This window comes from Brienomyrus brachyistius, unplaced genomic scaffold, assembly GCF_023856365.1.
Source record: "Brienomyrus brachyistius isolate T26 unplaced genomic scaffold, BBRACH_0.4 scaffold27, whole genome shotgun sequence".
NCBI classification, from domain to species: Eukaryota; Metazoa; Chordata; class Actinopteri; order Osteoglossiformes; family Mormyridae; genus Brienomyrus; species Brienomyrus brachyistius.
Window position 1 is genome coordinate 793739 of NW_026042306.1, and position 17061 is coordinate 810799.

Consider the following 17061-nt stretch of genomic DNA (forward strand, 5'->3'; position numbering starts at 1 on the left):
TTTCATTGACTGAAGGGTACCAACAATTTTGTCCACGTGTGTATATCAGCATTACAAGGCCCATTTTCAGGATGTCACGGTGTCTCTCGCTGTCCATGTATGTCTTGCAGGGGACTGTGTAACAGCACTCACTATGGCCTGTGGTGTGTGTGTGGCCAGCCCATGTTATTTTTGACTTCTTCTGTAGTGTACAATTAAAACAAATATACGAGGTACCTACAAAAACATATTCATAGGATAATGTGCAAAACACATTAGAAATCTTGCAATTCCTGTCACGTGAAATCGTGTAATTTGTTTAGTGCTTTATTGTTCTTAAATAAAGGAAATCTAAGATATGTATGGAGCCCCTGAGGGGACCTGTACAAAAAATTAAAATGATGTTACTTTTGCGTGGGCACAAGATACTTTCACATGTGCATGACTTAATTTTGTGTGAGCACGAGATACTTTCACATGTGCACACAAAAGTAAGAGAATTTAATTTTCTTGCATAGGTCCCATCAGGGGCTCCAGATGGATCCATAGATGGATACAACTCAGCTACACTAAACTGGCTGTTTTGAAAATACTGCAGTAACTCAATCAATTTAGTTCTTTTGGTGACTGAAGCAGATAGATGACTGTCTGCCTGACACCCCCCATGCCGGCTGGCACTCCAGCACATTATCCTGTTTTCCTGGTTTATCAGTAGGCCTGGGTGTCTTTGCCAGGTTTTTACAGAACATTAAACCACACAGGGATTGACAAGCACAGCCAGACAGGAGTCATTAGCAATCAGCGAGGAGCTGGATTAACCCTATTCATATGTCACCTCTGTGTTAATGGGGAACAGGGACGTTATTATATAACCCGCTGGCAGCGTTACTATCAGTCATGGGAACAGTCAGATAATAATTCCAGGTTCGTTACTATATCACAAGTGGGGTGGGAAATGCCAACCGCTTAATTCTCGCTCATCTCACAGACCCATTGCATGTTATTGCATGGCAGCGGCACCTACAGCCTGATAAAAATAACATCCCTCAGAGAGGGCTGTACAGAGTATTGCAAACTGCTACTGTGATACACCATTAGCCCTGGTGAACAGGATATATGAAGAGGCTAAATCAATAAGTATCATCAGTGTGGAAAAGAAACACACAAAGATGGATTTACAGGTAATTCCATCTAGTTTATTGATTTTTGTAGATAAATCCCATAGCTCTTAAATACAGTTCTCATTCACCTATTAAAAATTCTTATTTTATTGCATGAGTTTTTCATAATGATTATTTCAATTAATGTTTTCATAACAGAGCATAATATTTTCTAAATAAATTTTAAATATTTGCCTGCAGACTAAGTCCATTCCCTACACCTCAGCCAACACAGAAAATCATAAATATCTCAGGATATAAATATAATTACTGCCACTTAGTATTTTTTGTAGCTCTGTGGAGTGCAAAGATCATTAGTGAAGCAGACAGGGTATTGAGGGTGAGGAGGCACAGTGGAGAGGAGCTCAGGGAGTGGGAGGAGCTAAGGCAGCTCAGGGAGAGGAAGGGCCTTAGAGGTCACCAGAGCAGCAAGGGGAGATGGGGACAGTACCAAAAGCAATCCCTCTTTCAGCAGCAGCCCGTTTCAGAAAGCAGGAGCGTGTCCATAATGGGGTGAAAAGGAAGAGGAGGGCAGTGAGGAGCGGTACCCGCTCTGTTCTCAGCCTCTCCTGAGCTTGTGCAGCTTCTGGGTCACGCTCTCCAGCTCTAACTCGATGGCTGCCAGGCTCTCAATCTCCTGGTCCTGCTGGGAGAAGAGGACAGTGGAGAGTACAGGTCAAGGGTGGCACTGCAGTGGGAGGAATGCAGGGACGACTTCAGCTGGGATCCTGAGATGCAGACAACTCAGTATCAGCCAGAATGGCACATTTGGCCAGGATGAATTCATCTGTTGATTGCTGGGTATACAGTACCAGTCAAAAGTTTGGACATACATACCCATAGAAAGGTTTATTTGTACTATCCTCTACATTTTAGAATGATTATAAAGATATGAAACCTATAAAATAATACACATTGTCCCAAAAAAAAAAAATCTGTTGTGGGCGTGGTAGACAGCTCTGTCAGTTGGAACTCAGAATGTTGCTCGTTCAAATACCTGGGTCGGCAGAGTGATCCCACCATTGGACCCTTGAGCAAGGCCCTTAACCCCCCCCAATGGCTCCAGGGACAGGCCGACCCTACTGTCTCCTCTATGCCAGTTTCATGAAGTGGCTTCCTGGGATGGTTTTCCAGCTGTCCTGAAGATCCCAGATATGCTAAGCACTCATCGGCCTCTTTTCCTTCACTCTCTGGTCAAACTCCTCCAAACCCATTTCTACTGTATTTAGATCCCCTCTTTCAGAAACCGACTGTTCAGGATGTTGTATGAAATGACACACTGGATCTCACCATAACCTAGATGACCATGTAACGCTGCACGACCATGACTATTAAGTGAGTAAAACATGAACAAGGTTAGCTATAAGTGTTCAGTGCCGCCTGAGAGACTACATGCTTATCAGGAAGAGGTACCTAAGGGACGCAAGACAGCTGCACGCAAAGGAGCTGTTTACTCCTAGTCGTCATGGACACGGAAAGGCCTCCCCGCTGTTCTCCTGCTTAAGGAGTATTAGGCGATGCTGGAGTCAGGTCTCCGCATTTGGCCACAGCCCACATATGTGTCTGCTGTAAAGCCAGCTAAAGTGAGATCTCCAGCGCCATGCCACATTGCACGTGTCCACTGGCCCAGGCAATAGGAACGTACCTCAGCTTTCCTGCTGCCACTGCCGTCGTCTTCTCTACGCTCAGTAGGCTCTCTGCGAGCCATCATCTGGAGCTCATGGATTTGCTCCTCACTGTCCTCCTTGGAGTGGTGGGACAGGTCCAACGCCATGGGCTGTTCTCCAGTTGTGGAGGTGTCATCCCTACCTACATGCAGCAGAGATGACTTTTCTGTCATTTTGCCAATTCTGTTCCAGTGTTTGATCTCCTCTTCCTCATCCTCTTCTTCTTCATCTCCTTCTGCCTCACTGTCCAGTCCTTCAGGAGACCTCTCTGCATCCTCCTTTTTTGCCACCTCCTTCTCTTCCTTCTCTGTGTGTTTTCCCACCTTGAGCTCTGCCTTATGACTGCTCTCTAGCTTGTGTCCTGTGGGAGAAAAGTGTAAACTGGAACTCGACCTATCTCAGCCTTTCTGGGAGGTAGAATCACTAAAGTTCTCTTGAGTTTATTTCACTTAGGTTCTCCTTGTAGTACACCAAAAGTAGCCATGTAGATGGTGAATCCATAATCTGAATTTCCTCAGTAAATTATGAACAGCAGTAAATAAATGGTAAGAGTGTTTCTGAGTATTAATACTAATCTAGAGTGTTCTGGGTTGCCCCACTGCAGTCAGCCACAGCACCTGTTCCAGTGCTCCTATCCTGGCTGCCAGGAGGATCAGAGACTTAGTATTTGCCTGATTGAATTGCAGGGTTTTATGCCTATTTTGCAAGTTTTCTTACCTACTGTAGATCTAGTTCAATTTCCATTTATTTAATCAATCTGGTACACTGCTGAACTGACCAGAATTATAATGGCCCTCAGAATTGCTGCCCCATCCATCATAGTGCCATTGCTCTGCCTCAGCATGTGTCACCTTTTACCAAGCATAACAAAGAGGGCACCAGATTGGCCTGTGGATCCAGTGGGTCTATGATTAAGCTTTTTTCTACTCAACAATCTCAAATCTTCCTGGACACGCATTCCACATAGCTGTAGGTCCTTTTTATTCTATAACAACCCTCTTATATTTTTTTAGCCTCTGGTCAGCTACAGAATTCATGGATTATTGCTGTTAGGCCACATGTTAATCGAGCTCCTGCAGCCACTGTTCTTGTATTATGCTGTGATTTGCTTCTGAGACTCTGGATACAGATATCCAGTTTCTGCTGAGCAGACTAATGTTCTTAAGTCAGCTTCCTCTGCATTGTTTATTTAGTGGGTAGGGATTAGCTGGCAGGTTCAACAAACCTGTGTCAGCTTGCATCTTGTATTCCCCTGCAGCACTCCTGACCTGATCCTCTTCAGCTTCCTCAGAACTGGTCTTCCCCCTCTGTTTTGGCCCATGCTTATCCTCCTCTTGAGTTCTGATAACCAAGTTTTGGTTTTGCCCACTCTCTTGTTCCTTGCCCTTTGGCTCTTCAGACTCCTTGCTGGCAAACATTTCTGTCACATCCAACCTGGCCTCCCTCTTCTCAGTTGGAGCAACCCTCAAAGCAACCAGCATGGATTGGTCTGAGAAGAAGAGAAAAGTGTGTGTTGTCAGTTGAGAAAATTAAAAGTTGTGGCTATGAGTTTCTAGGTCACAAAGACAAGACCACAGTGCAGCCTCATCTAACCCAACTAGCCCCCAAGATCAGATAGGGCAACCAGATAATGCATGTCAGGGAGGGCACTTTGAGATATTTCAGGTTTTAAAAACTACTTTAAAACTGAACGGCTTCTGTGCTTGGCTAAACAGTTCAGTTCCTCATGGTGTGTTTCCTTAATTGAAAGACTCATTCAGCTGTTTCACATTAACATAAGTGACACATGCATGATTATAGGAGTCTCCAACAATAGAGGTATGTATGCATAGATGTATATGTGCTGTGTGTAAGGTAGGACTATGTCTATGAGTATATTTATATATATATCTTTGTTTATATATTTATTTTTCACTGAACTGAGTTCTATGCTGTTGCTGTTACATAGATGTGCAACTATATGTGAAAGTAAGTACAGTATAATCAGTCACCCCAAGAAAGCTTATAATTTCTTGTTGAATTATGACTGTGTGCCCTAACTATTATACAAACTACACAATGTTTTTTTTAATATTTTTGCTAAAAGTAAAAACAAAAACATCAGGCTAGCTCTTGACATAAAATATGGATATTGTGCTTTCTGGATATACATAGACATGATGTGGTACTTTTTTGTAACATATGGATTTCATATAACACTGAAAAAGTAATTTGCTCTTTTATTATGATTTTATTTCACTTTCTACTTGTAGAAAATCAATAGTACTCATTACCTAGATCAATCTTATCTGCAAAGGGCCGGTGTGTATGCAGGTTTTCACTGCAACTCACTAATTAGATTACTAATCAGAGGACTGATTGGCTGAACAGTCCTCACACCTGAACAGCTGACCTATAGGTTACCCCAAAAACCTGAAGAAAGAGCAAATTGGTGACTGACCGACAGTGTAACTTTAGATTGAACACTGGGGTGCTTGAAGTCCCCACCCATTCATATGTTAATATGTTACTGGGGAGGGGAGGGGATTTACAACCCCATAGTTTGCACCCATCAATCTGACCCACACTTTAAATGACAGATTTCTGTTTGTGTTCCACCCACTATCTTTTCAGTTGCTGGTTATTTGCAAAATTATTGCTACACTTCCAGTTTTCACAATTATTGCAAATTTGGACGCCTAATGTTTTCAGATCCTAAAAAAATACTAGATAAATACAATCAGGTAGAATGTGAAACATCCATTCATCCATCCATCCATTTTCCAAACCGCTTATCCTACTGGGTCGTCGGGGGTCCGGAGCCTATCCCGGAAGCAATGGGCACGAGGCATGACATAGGTTTTACTTATTTAATTTTTAGAATAAACTGATTTTCTAGGTAATTCAACCCAATTAGAGTGCAACGAGAGTTACACTGCCAATCACTCAAACCCTGCAGAGATACATCATCACATAGAACTGCAGACGTCCCCTGCCTCGTGAAAATTTCACCTGATTCATAGACGAGTATCAAGGTTGAAACCACTGCTCACTAAGCATGAATGGTCGACTTCCATATTGCCAAGAGTCCCTCAGTGATCTTCAAGACTTTTGGACAAATGTTCTATGGATCAATGAGTCAAAATTAGATTTTTTTTTATAACTTGGATCCCATTTTGTCTGGTGAAAAATAAACATGGTGTTTTTCAATGAGAACATTCAAACACAGTGGTGGTATTGAGATTTGGGGATGGTTTGCTGGATGACTTGTGATTGCAGAAAAATCGATGAATTTTTCACCCATGCAAGAGATGAAGCTGAAACACAATTTATGCAGAAAACCAATTATCCAAAACACACCATCAAGCCTTCAGGCTGAAAAAAGGGCTAATTTATAGTTTTGTAATGGCCATGTTCAAGCCCTAACCTCAACCCAACTGCAAAGCTGTGGCAAGACGTAAAACAAGCAGTTTGTGCTTTATAAGCCTCAAATGTTGCTGGATCCAAGCAGCTCTGCATGGCTTAAAATCCTGCATGGCGATGTACTGTAAAACACTAATTAATTACACAAAGCATTTGGTTGCAGTCATTACAGATGGTAGTAGGCTTTTGTCCCATTCTTTCTGCTGCAGAAAGGGCTACAGATTGGCTGCCAGAGCCGTCCTGTATTCCCATCTTACACTCCACCAAATTTCAGTGAAACCTCCCACAATGCGTATATATGCACTGTGGATTATGGGAAGGATGGTCTGTGCCTCAGGTGCACACTGGAGGAAGCACAGTCTCTGCTGCCCCCACATACACATACACACAAACACATCACATACATACATGGCTAGGGAAGATTCTTACCTGCTAACTCTCTTGAACCCTGGGAATACTCCAGCATGTCAAACATATGACCAGCCCCAATCGCATTCTTCTGATTGGCTCTCTCGGTAGCCCCTGTTGATGGCCACAACAACAAGCATGTGTAATAAGCATGTGGATATCTCATATAAGCTCATATTTAATAAAATTTTATAAAATGCTAAGTGGTATGTGCTGTTAAATGATTTAAGCTACATTTGATTTCCTTTTGAATTGTTTTAAATGTTTCATTACTTTGAAAGGATTTATAGTCTGCTGATTAGGTAACTAAATAAGTATTACCAATTAAGCAGTAGCAATCAGCTTAGGATATTTCCTTTCTTGGACTGAACTTTTAGGGAATGCACACTGTGTTACTCTGCTGGTTCTTTAATGGCTGGTGTGATACATTAGACCGCAGCCTCTTGCTTATGACACCATGACAGGTTTGAGGTCTCACCTTGAGCAGCAATATCCTGAAGCTCTTTCAAGAAGTTCTGGTGGCGGAGGATGAAAATGAGCCGCTCATCTAGGAAACACACACACAGAACAGAGAAGGGCCTGTTGCACAGCATGACTCAGCTGTGACCAGTCATTGATCACATTAAGCATTTTGCTTTTCAGTAGCTAATTGTGCTGAAATTTATAGCGAGCAACTTGGGGCTCTACTGCAAACAGGCAATTAATGAACACAATAGCACTGCTGAGCCTCCGCTTTCTGTCTACCGAAGAAGAACAGCAAACCCTCTGATGGACCAGGAGGGACAAGGACTGGCTCCCTACACCACCCCACACATTTAGCACTGGTACTTCACTCACCCTGGAGTCCCTCCTCCCTCTCTAGTCTCTCCTCTCTGTCAGAATCTGCCTCCTCTCCAGACTCTTCAGTCTGTCCAAACTCTGCCTCCTATCCAGTCACTCTGCTCTCTCCTTACACTATCTCCTCTCTAGTTTCTTCTGTTTGTCCATACTCTGCCTCTTCTCCTGTCTCTCTTTTCTGTCTAGGCTTTACCTTCTCTCCACACTCTGCATTCTCCCCTGTCTCTCATTTCTGTTCAAACTCTGCCTCCTCTCCAGCCTCCCTTCCCTCTTCAGTCTCTCCTCCCTACTCTGGGTCTTAGTCAACCTACTGTATGTAAATGTGGATCAAGGACTTTCTGCCAAACTGCCCACTAACAGTGAGAGTCAGCCCCTGTCTCTCCCCTAATCTGACACTCAACAATGGGACCCCACAAAGCTGCGTGCTGAACCACCTCTATTCTTTCTACACACAGGACTGAGTACCTGTTCTCCTCATAAACACATGATCTAAAAAGGAGATAAGCCTACTGAGAAAGTCTGCAAACTGGCAGTTTGGTGCACAGAAAACAACCTGTCATTCAACATCAACAAAAAAAAAACTCATTATCGATTTCAAAACACACCCATTAACCATCCATGGTGATAATGTGGATAGAGTCTCCAGTTCATAATTTCTGAGAATCCACATCACGGAGGACCGCACATGGACAGTCAACAGTACCACTTTGGTGAAGAAGGCACAACAGTGGCTGTACTTTTTACCTAAAATAAACCGCATGTCCCCCCAGCTTTTTGTGCCATTCTGTCTTTGCTCCATTGGAATCATCTTTGACCTAATGGATCACAGCATGATACACTCACTGCTCAACTAGGCAGGAAAGCCCTTCAGAGGATCATTGAAGCTGCCCAGAAAATAAGTGGCCACCCTCGCCCTTCTCTATAGGACAATTTCAGATTACAATATCTTTGCAAAGCCATAGATATTCAGGAACACACCAACCACCCCTGCTATAACCTTATCACCATCTTGCCCTCTGGAAGGCACTACAGGATATTAAAAACTCCAAACTCAAATACAGGTTCTACTCTAGAGCTGTCACTGAATTGAACTCCACGAAACACTGCCCCCATTCACTTTAACACTCCCCCATAACACTTCCAACTGTTAGGTGGAGACATATCTGATATGTGACTGCATGTCATATGTAATACTCCGTGCAACACTATTTGCAGTGTGAAGTACTGGTTTTGTTTGAATTTGCTTATCTGTTCATTTGGCACTATTTATATTTCTAGTTTGCACTTGTATCATTACATTTGGTCATAATTCATAGCATCATTCTCTGTATGTTTTGTCTGCCCTCTGGAATGCTGAATGAATGAAATGTTGTTAGTTTCTAACCAGGTGCACAAAATATATACAAATACAATAAATTATGTATAATAAATTATGCATAATTTATTGTATTTGTATATATTTTGTGCACCTGGTTAGATACTAACAGCATTTCACTAACTTTTTGGCACAATGACAAAGCTGAATATAATCTAAAAAAAAAAACCTCCCTCTCCAGTGTCCCCACTCTGTCCGTGCACTGTTCCGCCCATTTCTTTCCCATCCCTATTGACCTGGATTACATAAACAGCTCCATTGATTACTCAGCACTGACAGCTTTAACAGTGAATCACAATCATCTTTGCTACTTCACTCTCTATTGACCTCCCTTGTCCTGATGCCATCAGTGCCCTAGTTTTATACAAGGATAGTCAAATTCCAGCTCACAATGACCAATCTCCTTGCAGAAAACCCCTACCTGCTCTCAGGGTGTCCAGGCACTCCAGGCTGACAGGTTTGGGCTCGTGGATGGACAGAACATCAACTATCACTTCCACAATGCATTTCATCACCTGCAAAAATCAGGTATCAAAAGCAGTGGTGGATCTAAGGGGGTCGACACCCCTAGTAAATATATGACCACCCCTGTAGCCACCCCACATCAAAATAATAAAACCATATGGATTATTTTGTTTTCTAAATGGACCCATAAAAAAGCACAGAGTATTAGGCCCAAGCCCTTAAATATAACTGCCCCCTGATAGACACTCCAATCAAAATATTCTGCAGACACAAGTGGTAAAGAGGGAACCATCTTACTATTGAGGAATGGAAGTTTATTAATGCAGAGCAGTGTGCTCATGGATGGACTTATGAAGATGTCCCTTGTACATAACTTCCTGTTTCTGGAAATGTTGGACGGCTTACTTAAGAAATAAGGTATACTGTATATAGAAACCACAAATTAGCACCATAACACTGGTTTCTACTTACCGAGTTCAGTTTGAGAGTATGTCTTAGTTTTTTCCAAACACTAATAAAACAGCACACTGTCCTTTACTTTTCTTTTATATACTAATATACTAATTACTAATAACAGATTAGCATCCCCAGGTTAACGGTTTAATTTCTAAAAGCCAGAGTCCCTGCTTGTGAACAATGTAATTAGCACACTATATACACTTGATTCCTTTTTTCACACTTGAATTGCATGTGCTAGAGATCACTACATCTGGAGTTTGATGAGTAGACTTTAGTCTGCTTGTCTCTTAAGCCAAAGGACAGAACCAAGGTCAGCCTGCTCTATTTGCAACATAGGAAATTGCCTATGGCGCCATTTCATTAGGCATACAGAAGAGCGAGTGAAAAAAATCTGAAGAAATACCTCTGGATGCATTGTATGATATCACAGTTTTAATATTTCACTACTTTTCTTGTTTGAACAAACACGACCTAGCTAGGGATGCTTTTCCTCTGCACCAAATACTTTGTATCCTACCCACATGATCAGCGCATGCTCCCCTCTAACCACTAGATGTATTTCCTTTTAATCCATCTCTGTTCATGCAGCCAATGCACACATCAGCATAACAGGTCTGCTTGTCCATTCCACACTGACTGCAGCAGCACACTCAACTGATATTGACAGCACTGGCACTCGACTGTTCTTCCACGGAGAGGGATACAGCCGCCAGGGCCATCCCTCTCTGTTAAAATGGAGAGCCTGCCAATAAACTGAATCAGTGTGTTTTCATTTGCACTAAACGGCACGTGGGAAACTGTGCCCAAGTGTTTCTCTCTGTTATGTAATTGGTAAGAATCAGAGTTCTTAGTATTTTAGTCGAACTTGTATTCGCCTTAGACATAATTGTCTCTGACCCCCTTGAAGTAGGCTACATATAGAGCCAAATCAAACCATCAAGTGCATAAAACTGATCAGGGAATTAACACCATGTGTTTTCTTGGTTCTTTTCCCACTGCCATTTATGTATAGTATGTACATATATAGTAACAATAATAACAATAAAAATACCTCTGTTTCACTAGCAGTAGTCCCACTACACAAGGGCTTAATTTTGGGTTCAGCATTGGAGAGGTCTCTACCTATTTAATGGGGTCCGGGGGGTTGTATTTCCTGTTTTTGATAAATAGGGGTTACAGTCCCCTGTCCCCCCATGCCGCTACAGTAAACTATTAAAGCAGTAATACATGTTTTACACTTTAATCTGTGACCATTTTAACAGATAAGCACTCTTCATTAATTGTCCTCGAGAGTTTCAAAAGTATAAAGCTAATAATAGTTCATAAATCAGAATCTTACCTTTACGTCCTTATTGTCCATGTGATTTGATGTTACTGGTAACGAAACAACTTCGGGATGAAATACATTTTTTTGTTACTGATTATTTTAAATTCCTCCTCAGAAACTTTTGTTTTGATCAAAATACACCGGTCATCTAAAACGTTGCAGTGTAGTTTTACACACTGACATATCCTGGCAAAAGCGATTTAGATTATATTATATAAACACACTTGACTCTGAATACATTATTTAAAAAACAGTAATAGACCTAATACGCAGCTAACCAAATTAGTGTATCGTGTTTCATAACGTTTTAAAATATACACATTTACAAATATAAAACAGGAAATTTAATCCGTGTTAGAATGATTATTACATCCGTGGAGTTTTGGTTTCTAGCACAATCCTTGGTGCTGAACTGAAAAGGACAGCTTCGCAGAAACGGAACATATTTTACAGTTGGCAGCGCAACCCTTAATTGAAATGCAATCAAATGTCTCAGTATTTCTGACATAATTACAATGCTCATAACATTCAGAAACATTTACTTACCATAATTCACAATTAATGCAAAAACAACGCATGCCCTTGTTGTCATTTTTGCTGATGAGAGATGATGAGACACTGTGAAGCAGAGTGAATTTTCCTGAGTGAATTAATATAATATTGAGATCAGCAGTGCATCTGACACATTGCATCTATGTGTTTTTCCTTCTTTCTGCAGCGTTTGCCTCGCTCCGCTGTCGTCTCGGGTACTGATTAATGCTGCATCACTCGATTTATATGAATTTGCGGGTAGGAAATGACATCACCGAAAATAAACTGCCCCCCCGCGCAAACCTTTTGCATAAAAGCATCTGAAAGATTTCACGATCTAGAGCAGGGGTGCCCAATACGTCGATCGCGATCTAGCCTACTGGTCGATCGCAAAGGTAGTCTGGGAAGATCGTATGGTATAAAAAATAGAGGATGGATGACGTGTTCAACCGCGCCAGCTGCTGCAAAAGCTACCGAGTCGCCTAGTCAGCCTCCAATTTATTTATATACAAAAATAAATTAGTTGTTGTTGTTATTTCTACTAAACTTAAGAAAGGGTATAAAAATGAATGGGGAAGCTGCACCAAGTAAGAAGTCAAAGACCTACTTCCACACGAAATGGGAGGAGGATTTTTTTCACAATGCGAAGTGCGTTTGCCTCATTTGTCAGTCTACCACTACTACTCCAAAGAACGGAAATGTGGAGTGGCATTTTCGAACTGTTCATAAAAACTACATTAACTTCCCTTCGAAATGCGAGCTGAGAAAGAGAAAGGTGAAGGAACTAAAATCTCAGTTCAATTAAAAAATACTTTATTTATCTCTTTATTTGTGCCCTGCGATGGGCTGGCCCCCTATCCTGGGTTGTTCCTTGCCTCGTACCCATTGCTTCCGGGATAGGCTCCGGACCCCCCGCGACCCAGTATAATAAGCGGTTTGGAAAATGGATGGATGGATGGATTATATGTTTTGCATTTTTATAGTAGGTACATCATTTTGACTTGGTCATTTATAAGTAGATCGCAAGCTGAAAAAGTATGGGCACCCCTGATCTAGAGTAAGTCAACTCAGGAAAATTCTTAATTTGATTCGAACGTATTTGCAGCTTTTACTTAAATTTCATATAAAATAATATTAAAAAGTGCAAGGTGAAAAATCAATGCATCGCCCACTTCAATCAGGCAGTTAACCTTCACAAACAAATATGTAAAATTATATACGCTTATTTTGATAATGGTTCTGAAAAGGAGCAAGGTGTAGACCAGATATAAAATTTCTTCACTAGTTTTACTTTGCTGGATTCTCCCCAGTCTCTACACAGACTTGAGAACAGGAAGATCGATCCCACGTGTTTCTATGGTGAAATATATGTTAGGTATATTATTGTCATAGGTATTTGTTAAAAACAATAAATTATTAACAAAAAAGTATAAAAACACGCGAAAGCGCACACCATTAAGACCACAACAAAGTAACCAATTGAAATACATTGTGTCACGGGACGTGGTGCGCGAGCGCGGCGGAGAGCGGCGATTGTGCGGAAGTAGGAAGCAGGCAGGCAGGATACGGGACGAACGGGGTTTAATTGGGAATACGGGGATCTCACGCACACAAACATCAAAGAACATCAATGACGGACACAGGACTCGGGTAAGACACGGACTGAAATACACAGGACTGATTGAAAATAATCAGACACAGCTGGGTACAATCCGGGAAACACACGTGGGTAGGCAGGGGGCGTGGCACACAGGAGGAGCGGACGAGCCGGGCATGACACATTGTAGCGCCGGTAGGATTTGCCTAAATATAACCCCAACTCCGGAAAAGTTGGGACGTTATTTCAATTTGAATAAATTGAACACTAAAAGACTTTCAAATCACATGAGCCAATATTTTATTCACAACAGAACATAAATAACATAAATATTTAAACTGAGAAATTTTACAGTTTTATGCACAAAATGCATTTCAAAATGCATTTATGCATTTCAAATTTGACGCTTGCTACATGTCCCAAAATAGTTGGGCATGTTTAAAATCTTGGTGATCAGTGGTCATTGTTGATACACCACTGTACAAAACAACAAAATGTGTCCTTTGCATTTTCAACATTGTGACATAGCAGGGGGTAATTCAACCCCCGGGGAGCAGTGCTTGTGGGCTGTACCTTATTCAGGATTCCTCAGAGGTGCATTGCTGGTCAGGGATTCGACCTAGCAGTCTTTTAATTACAAGAGCACTTCCCTAACCATTAAGCCACCACTGCCCACAACAGTGCAGCATTTCCTCTTCTTTTCAAAACAGTTTGAAGACATCTGGGCCTCAAGGTTATGAGTTTCTAGAGTTTTGGTTTTGGAATTTGGTCCCATTCTTGCCTGATATAGGTTTCCAGCTGCTGAAGAGTTTGTGGTCGTCTGTGACATATTTATCGTTTAATGATGCGCCAAATGTTCTCTATAAGTAAAAGATCTGTACTGCAGGCAGGCCATTTCAGCACCCGGGCTCTTCTCCGACAAAGCCATGCTGTTGTAATAGTTGCAGTATGTGGTTTTGCATTTTCATACAGAAATATGCAAGGCCTTCCCTGAAATATTCATCATCTGGACACTTTAAAACCATTATATACCTTTCAGCATTCATAGTTCCTTCCAAAACATGCAAGCTGCCCATACAGTATGCACTTATGCACCCCCATATCATCTGGGGGTGCATAGCTGAATGCTGATAATACGCTGGAAGGTCTCCCTCCTCTTTAGCTCAGAGGACATGGCGTCCGTGATTACCAACAAGAATGTCAAATTTGTACATGTCTGACCATAGACCACTTGAAACAGTCCATTTCAAAGGTGTCTTAGCGCATAGGACATGATGGTGCTTCTGGACCATGTTCAAATATGGCTTCCATTTTGCTTGATAGAGCTTTAGCTGGCATCTGCAGATGGCACGGCGGATTGTGTTTACTGACAGTGGTTTCTGGAAGTATTCCTGGACCTATTTAGCAATGTCATTGACACAATCATGCCGATGAGTGATGCAGTGTCGTCTGAGGGCCCGAAGACCACGTGCATCCAATATAGGCCTTCGACCTTGTCCCTTATGCACAGAGATATTTCCAGTTTCTCTGAATCTTTTGATGATGTTATGCACTGTAGATGATGAGATTTGCAAAGCCTTTGCTATTTGACATTGAGGAACATTGTTTTTAAAGTATTCCAAAATCTTTTTACGCACTCTTTCACAGGTTGGAGAGCCTCTGCCCATCTTTACTTCTGAGAGACTCTGCCTACTGTATCGAAGACATCCCTTTTATAGCTAATCATGTTACAGACCTGATATCAATTAACTTAATTAGTTGCCAGATGGGTTCAAAACATGGTGTTGCTTTCTTGTAAAAAAGAACAATGGCGAGCAGCAATAGGAAAAGGAAACATTTCGCAAAAGAAATGTCAAAACAACTTCTTGTGGGGGTTTATAATAAGTTTTACTAAAACTGTTACTGCAATGGTGAGCAACCTAGCACACACAACAATAACAGTACAGCATCAGTCATGGGAAATTGTTAGAGCTCCCAAGGACTTGTGTAGGCACCGGAATCACATCTTTCACATGCCCAACGCACACTCTAAAACAGTTTTGGCTCTTTGGTTTGCAGTGTTTTACCTTTCCTAAGCCATGGTTTGAGGATTCAACCATTGAATTAGCAGATATTTGTTAAGAGGATACCCGATGTCTCCCAATAACCAGCTTCTAGCAAATGTACCATGCTTTGCCATTTGTCACACTCCAAAGCTGGACCAGATATAAGCACCATATGCACTCCTAGGAAGTAGTCTCGCAGCTGCTGTCATGTTATGTGCATGTTACGTTACAATACTCTGAAAATGCTGAGCACACGCGTCCGCATTCTGTAGTTTTGCTCACAGTTAATGCAAATGAAAATAGATTCCACTGTTTATCAATAAATGTAGTTGTCATTACTTACAGATGTCCAATAATCCCTAGTTATGGCAATGTACTGAGCTCTCTCTAACATGCTCATTTTCAGTGCCCATATAGAGTGACTATTCTAGACATAATTCTTCTGGATGGCAGATTATAAAATGAATCTCCTGACGCAACTTGAATTACTTCTTTCAGTCCCTCATCTACTACTGTGTTAATGGGGCTACAATTTCTAGCTATCCAATGTTACTTTATCATTAGTTTATTTCGCCATAGGTCCGCTTCGGGTAGCACACTCAAACAAAGTGGACTGATGAAAAGTGCCTGACGTCTCGGAAACTTCATTCGGGTGTTTCACTCTCAGGTGATAGGCCAGTGATGAATTAGCCGACAACGATGATAACTAAATTCCAGCTTTGCAAATTGAACATATTACTTTCGTTTATTCTAAAGTGCCGTCTGATAACGTTTTAAAGTAGAACTTCCCACCTCCATAATTAGCATAAGAAAATGCTTAATAGCAAAACTGGATAAGTGAACAAAAGGTTAATGTGTCACGTCAATTTTTTTGATGTCCAAATGAGCGCTTTCATTTCCCCAGCACTACTATATATATATACTCACCGGCCACTTTATTAGGCACACCTGTCCACCTGTTGACGCAAATTACTGATCAGCCAATCACATGGTGGCAACTCAATGCATTTAGGCATGTTGACATGGTCAAGACGAACCGCTGCAGTTCAAACCGAGCTTCAGAATGGGGAAGAAAGGTGAATTAAGTGACTTTGAACGTGGCATGGTTGTTGGTGCCAGACGGGCTGGTCTGAGTATTGCAGAAACTGCTGATCTTCTGGGATTGTCACGCACAACCATCTCTAGGGTTTACAGAGAATGGTATGAAAAAGGGAAAACATCCAGTGAGTGGCAGTTCTGTGGGCAAAAATGCCTTGTTGATGCCAGAGATCAGAGGAGAATGGCCAGAGTGGTTCGAGCTGATAGAAAGGCAACAGTAACTCAAATAACCGCTCGTTACAACCAAGGTATGCAGAAGAGCATCTCCGAATGCACAATACGTCAAACCTTGAGGCAGATGGGGTACAGCAGCAGAAGACCACACCAGGTGCCACTCCTGTCAGCAAAGAACAGGAAACTGAGGCTACAATTCGCACAGGCTCACCGAAATTGGACAACAGAAGTTTGGAAAAATGTTGTCTGGTCTGATGAGTCTCGATTTCTGCTGCGACATTCGGATGGTAGGGTCAGAATTTGGCATCAACAACATGAAAGCATGGATCCATCCTGACTTGTATCAACAGTTCAGGCTGGTGGTGGTGGTGTAATAGTGTGGGGGACATTTTCTTGGCACACTTTGGGCCCCTTAGTACTAATTGATCATTGTTGTAACGCCACAGCCTACCTGAGTATTGTTGCTGACCATGTCCATCCCTTTATGACCACAGTGTACCCATCTTCTGATGGCTATTTCCAGCAGGATAATGCACC

General features: G+C 41.8%; 1 protein-coding gene across 3 annotated transcripts; it reads right to left on the reverse strand.

Moving 5' to 3' along the window:
* Positions 1 to 1153: 1153 nt before the first annotated feature.
* On the reverse strand, positions 1154 to 12035 carry LOC125720887 (chromogranin-A-like). 3 transcript variants are annotated; one of them, XM_048996795.1, is made up of 8 exons: positions 11626 to 12035; positions 11092 to 11141; positions 9250 to 9343; positions 7095 to 7163; positions 6638 to 6730; positions 4032 to 4295; positions 2785 to 2948; positions 1154 to 1785 (listed from the first exon to the last, which is right to left on the reverse strand). In XM_048996795.1, the coding sequence occupies exons 1-8, from the start codon at positions 11669 to 11671 to the stop codon at positions 1699 to 1701; spliced, it is 867 nt and encodes a 288-aa protein (XP_048852752.1). In that variant the 5' UTR covers positions 11672 to 12035; the 3' UTR covers positions 1154 to 1698. The 3 variants fall into 3 exon arrangements, with proteins under 3 accessions (XP_048852752.1, XP_048852750.1, XP_048852751.1); XM_048996793.1 differs by having other exon boundaries at positions 2785 to 3167; positions 11626 to 12032; XM_048996794.1 differs by having other exon boundaries at positions 1154 to 1782; positions 2785 to 3167; positions 11626 to 12031.
* Between the last annotated feature and the right edge of the window lie 5026 nt (positions 12036 to 17061).

Excerpts from the sequence above, each read along its gene's own strand:
- LOC125720887 (XM_048996793.1), bottom strand. The coding sequence starts at position 11,671 with ATGACAACAAGGGCATGCGTTGTTTTTGCATTAATTGTGAATTATG. Across the intron at positions 11,142-11,625 it reads TGCATTAATTGTGAATTATG|TTGTTTCGTTACCAGTAACA; the intron begins GTAAGTAAATGT and ends TTCATCCCGAAG. Across the intron at positions 4,296-6,637 it reads GGGTTCAAGAGAGTTAGCAG|ACCAATCCATGCTGGTTGCT; the intron begins GTAAGAATCTTC and ends TCTTCTTCTCAG.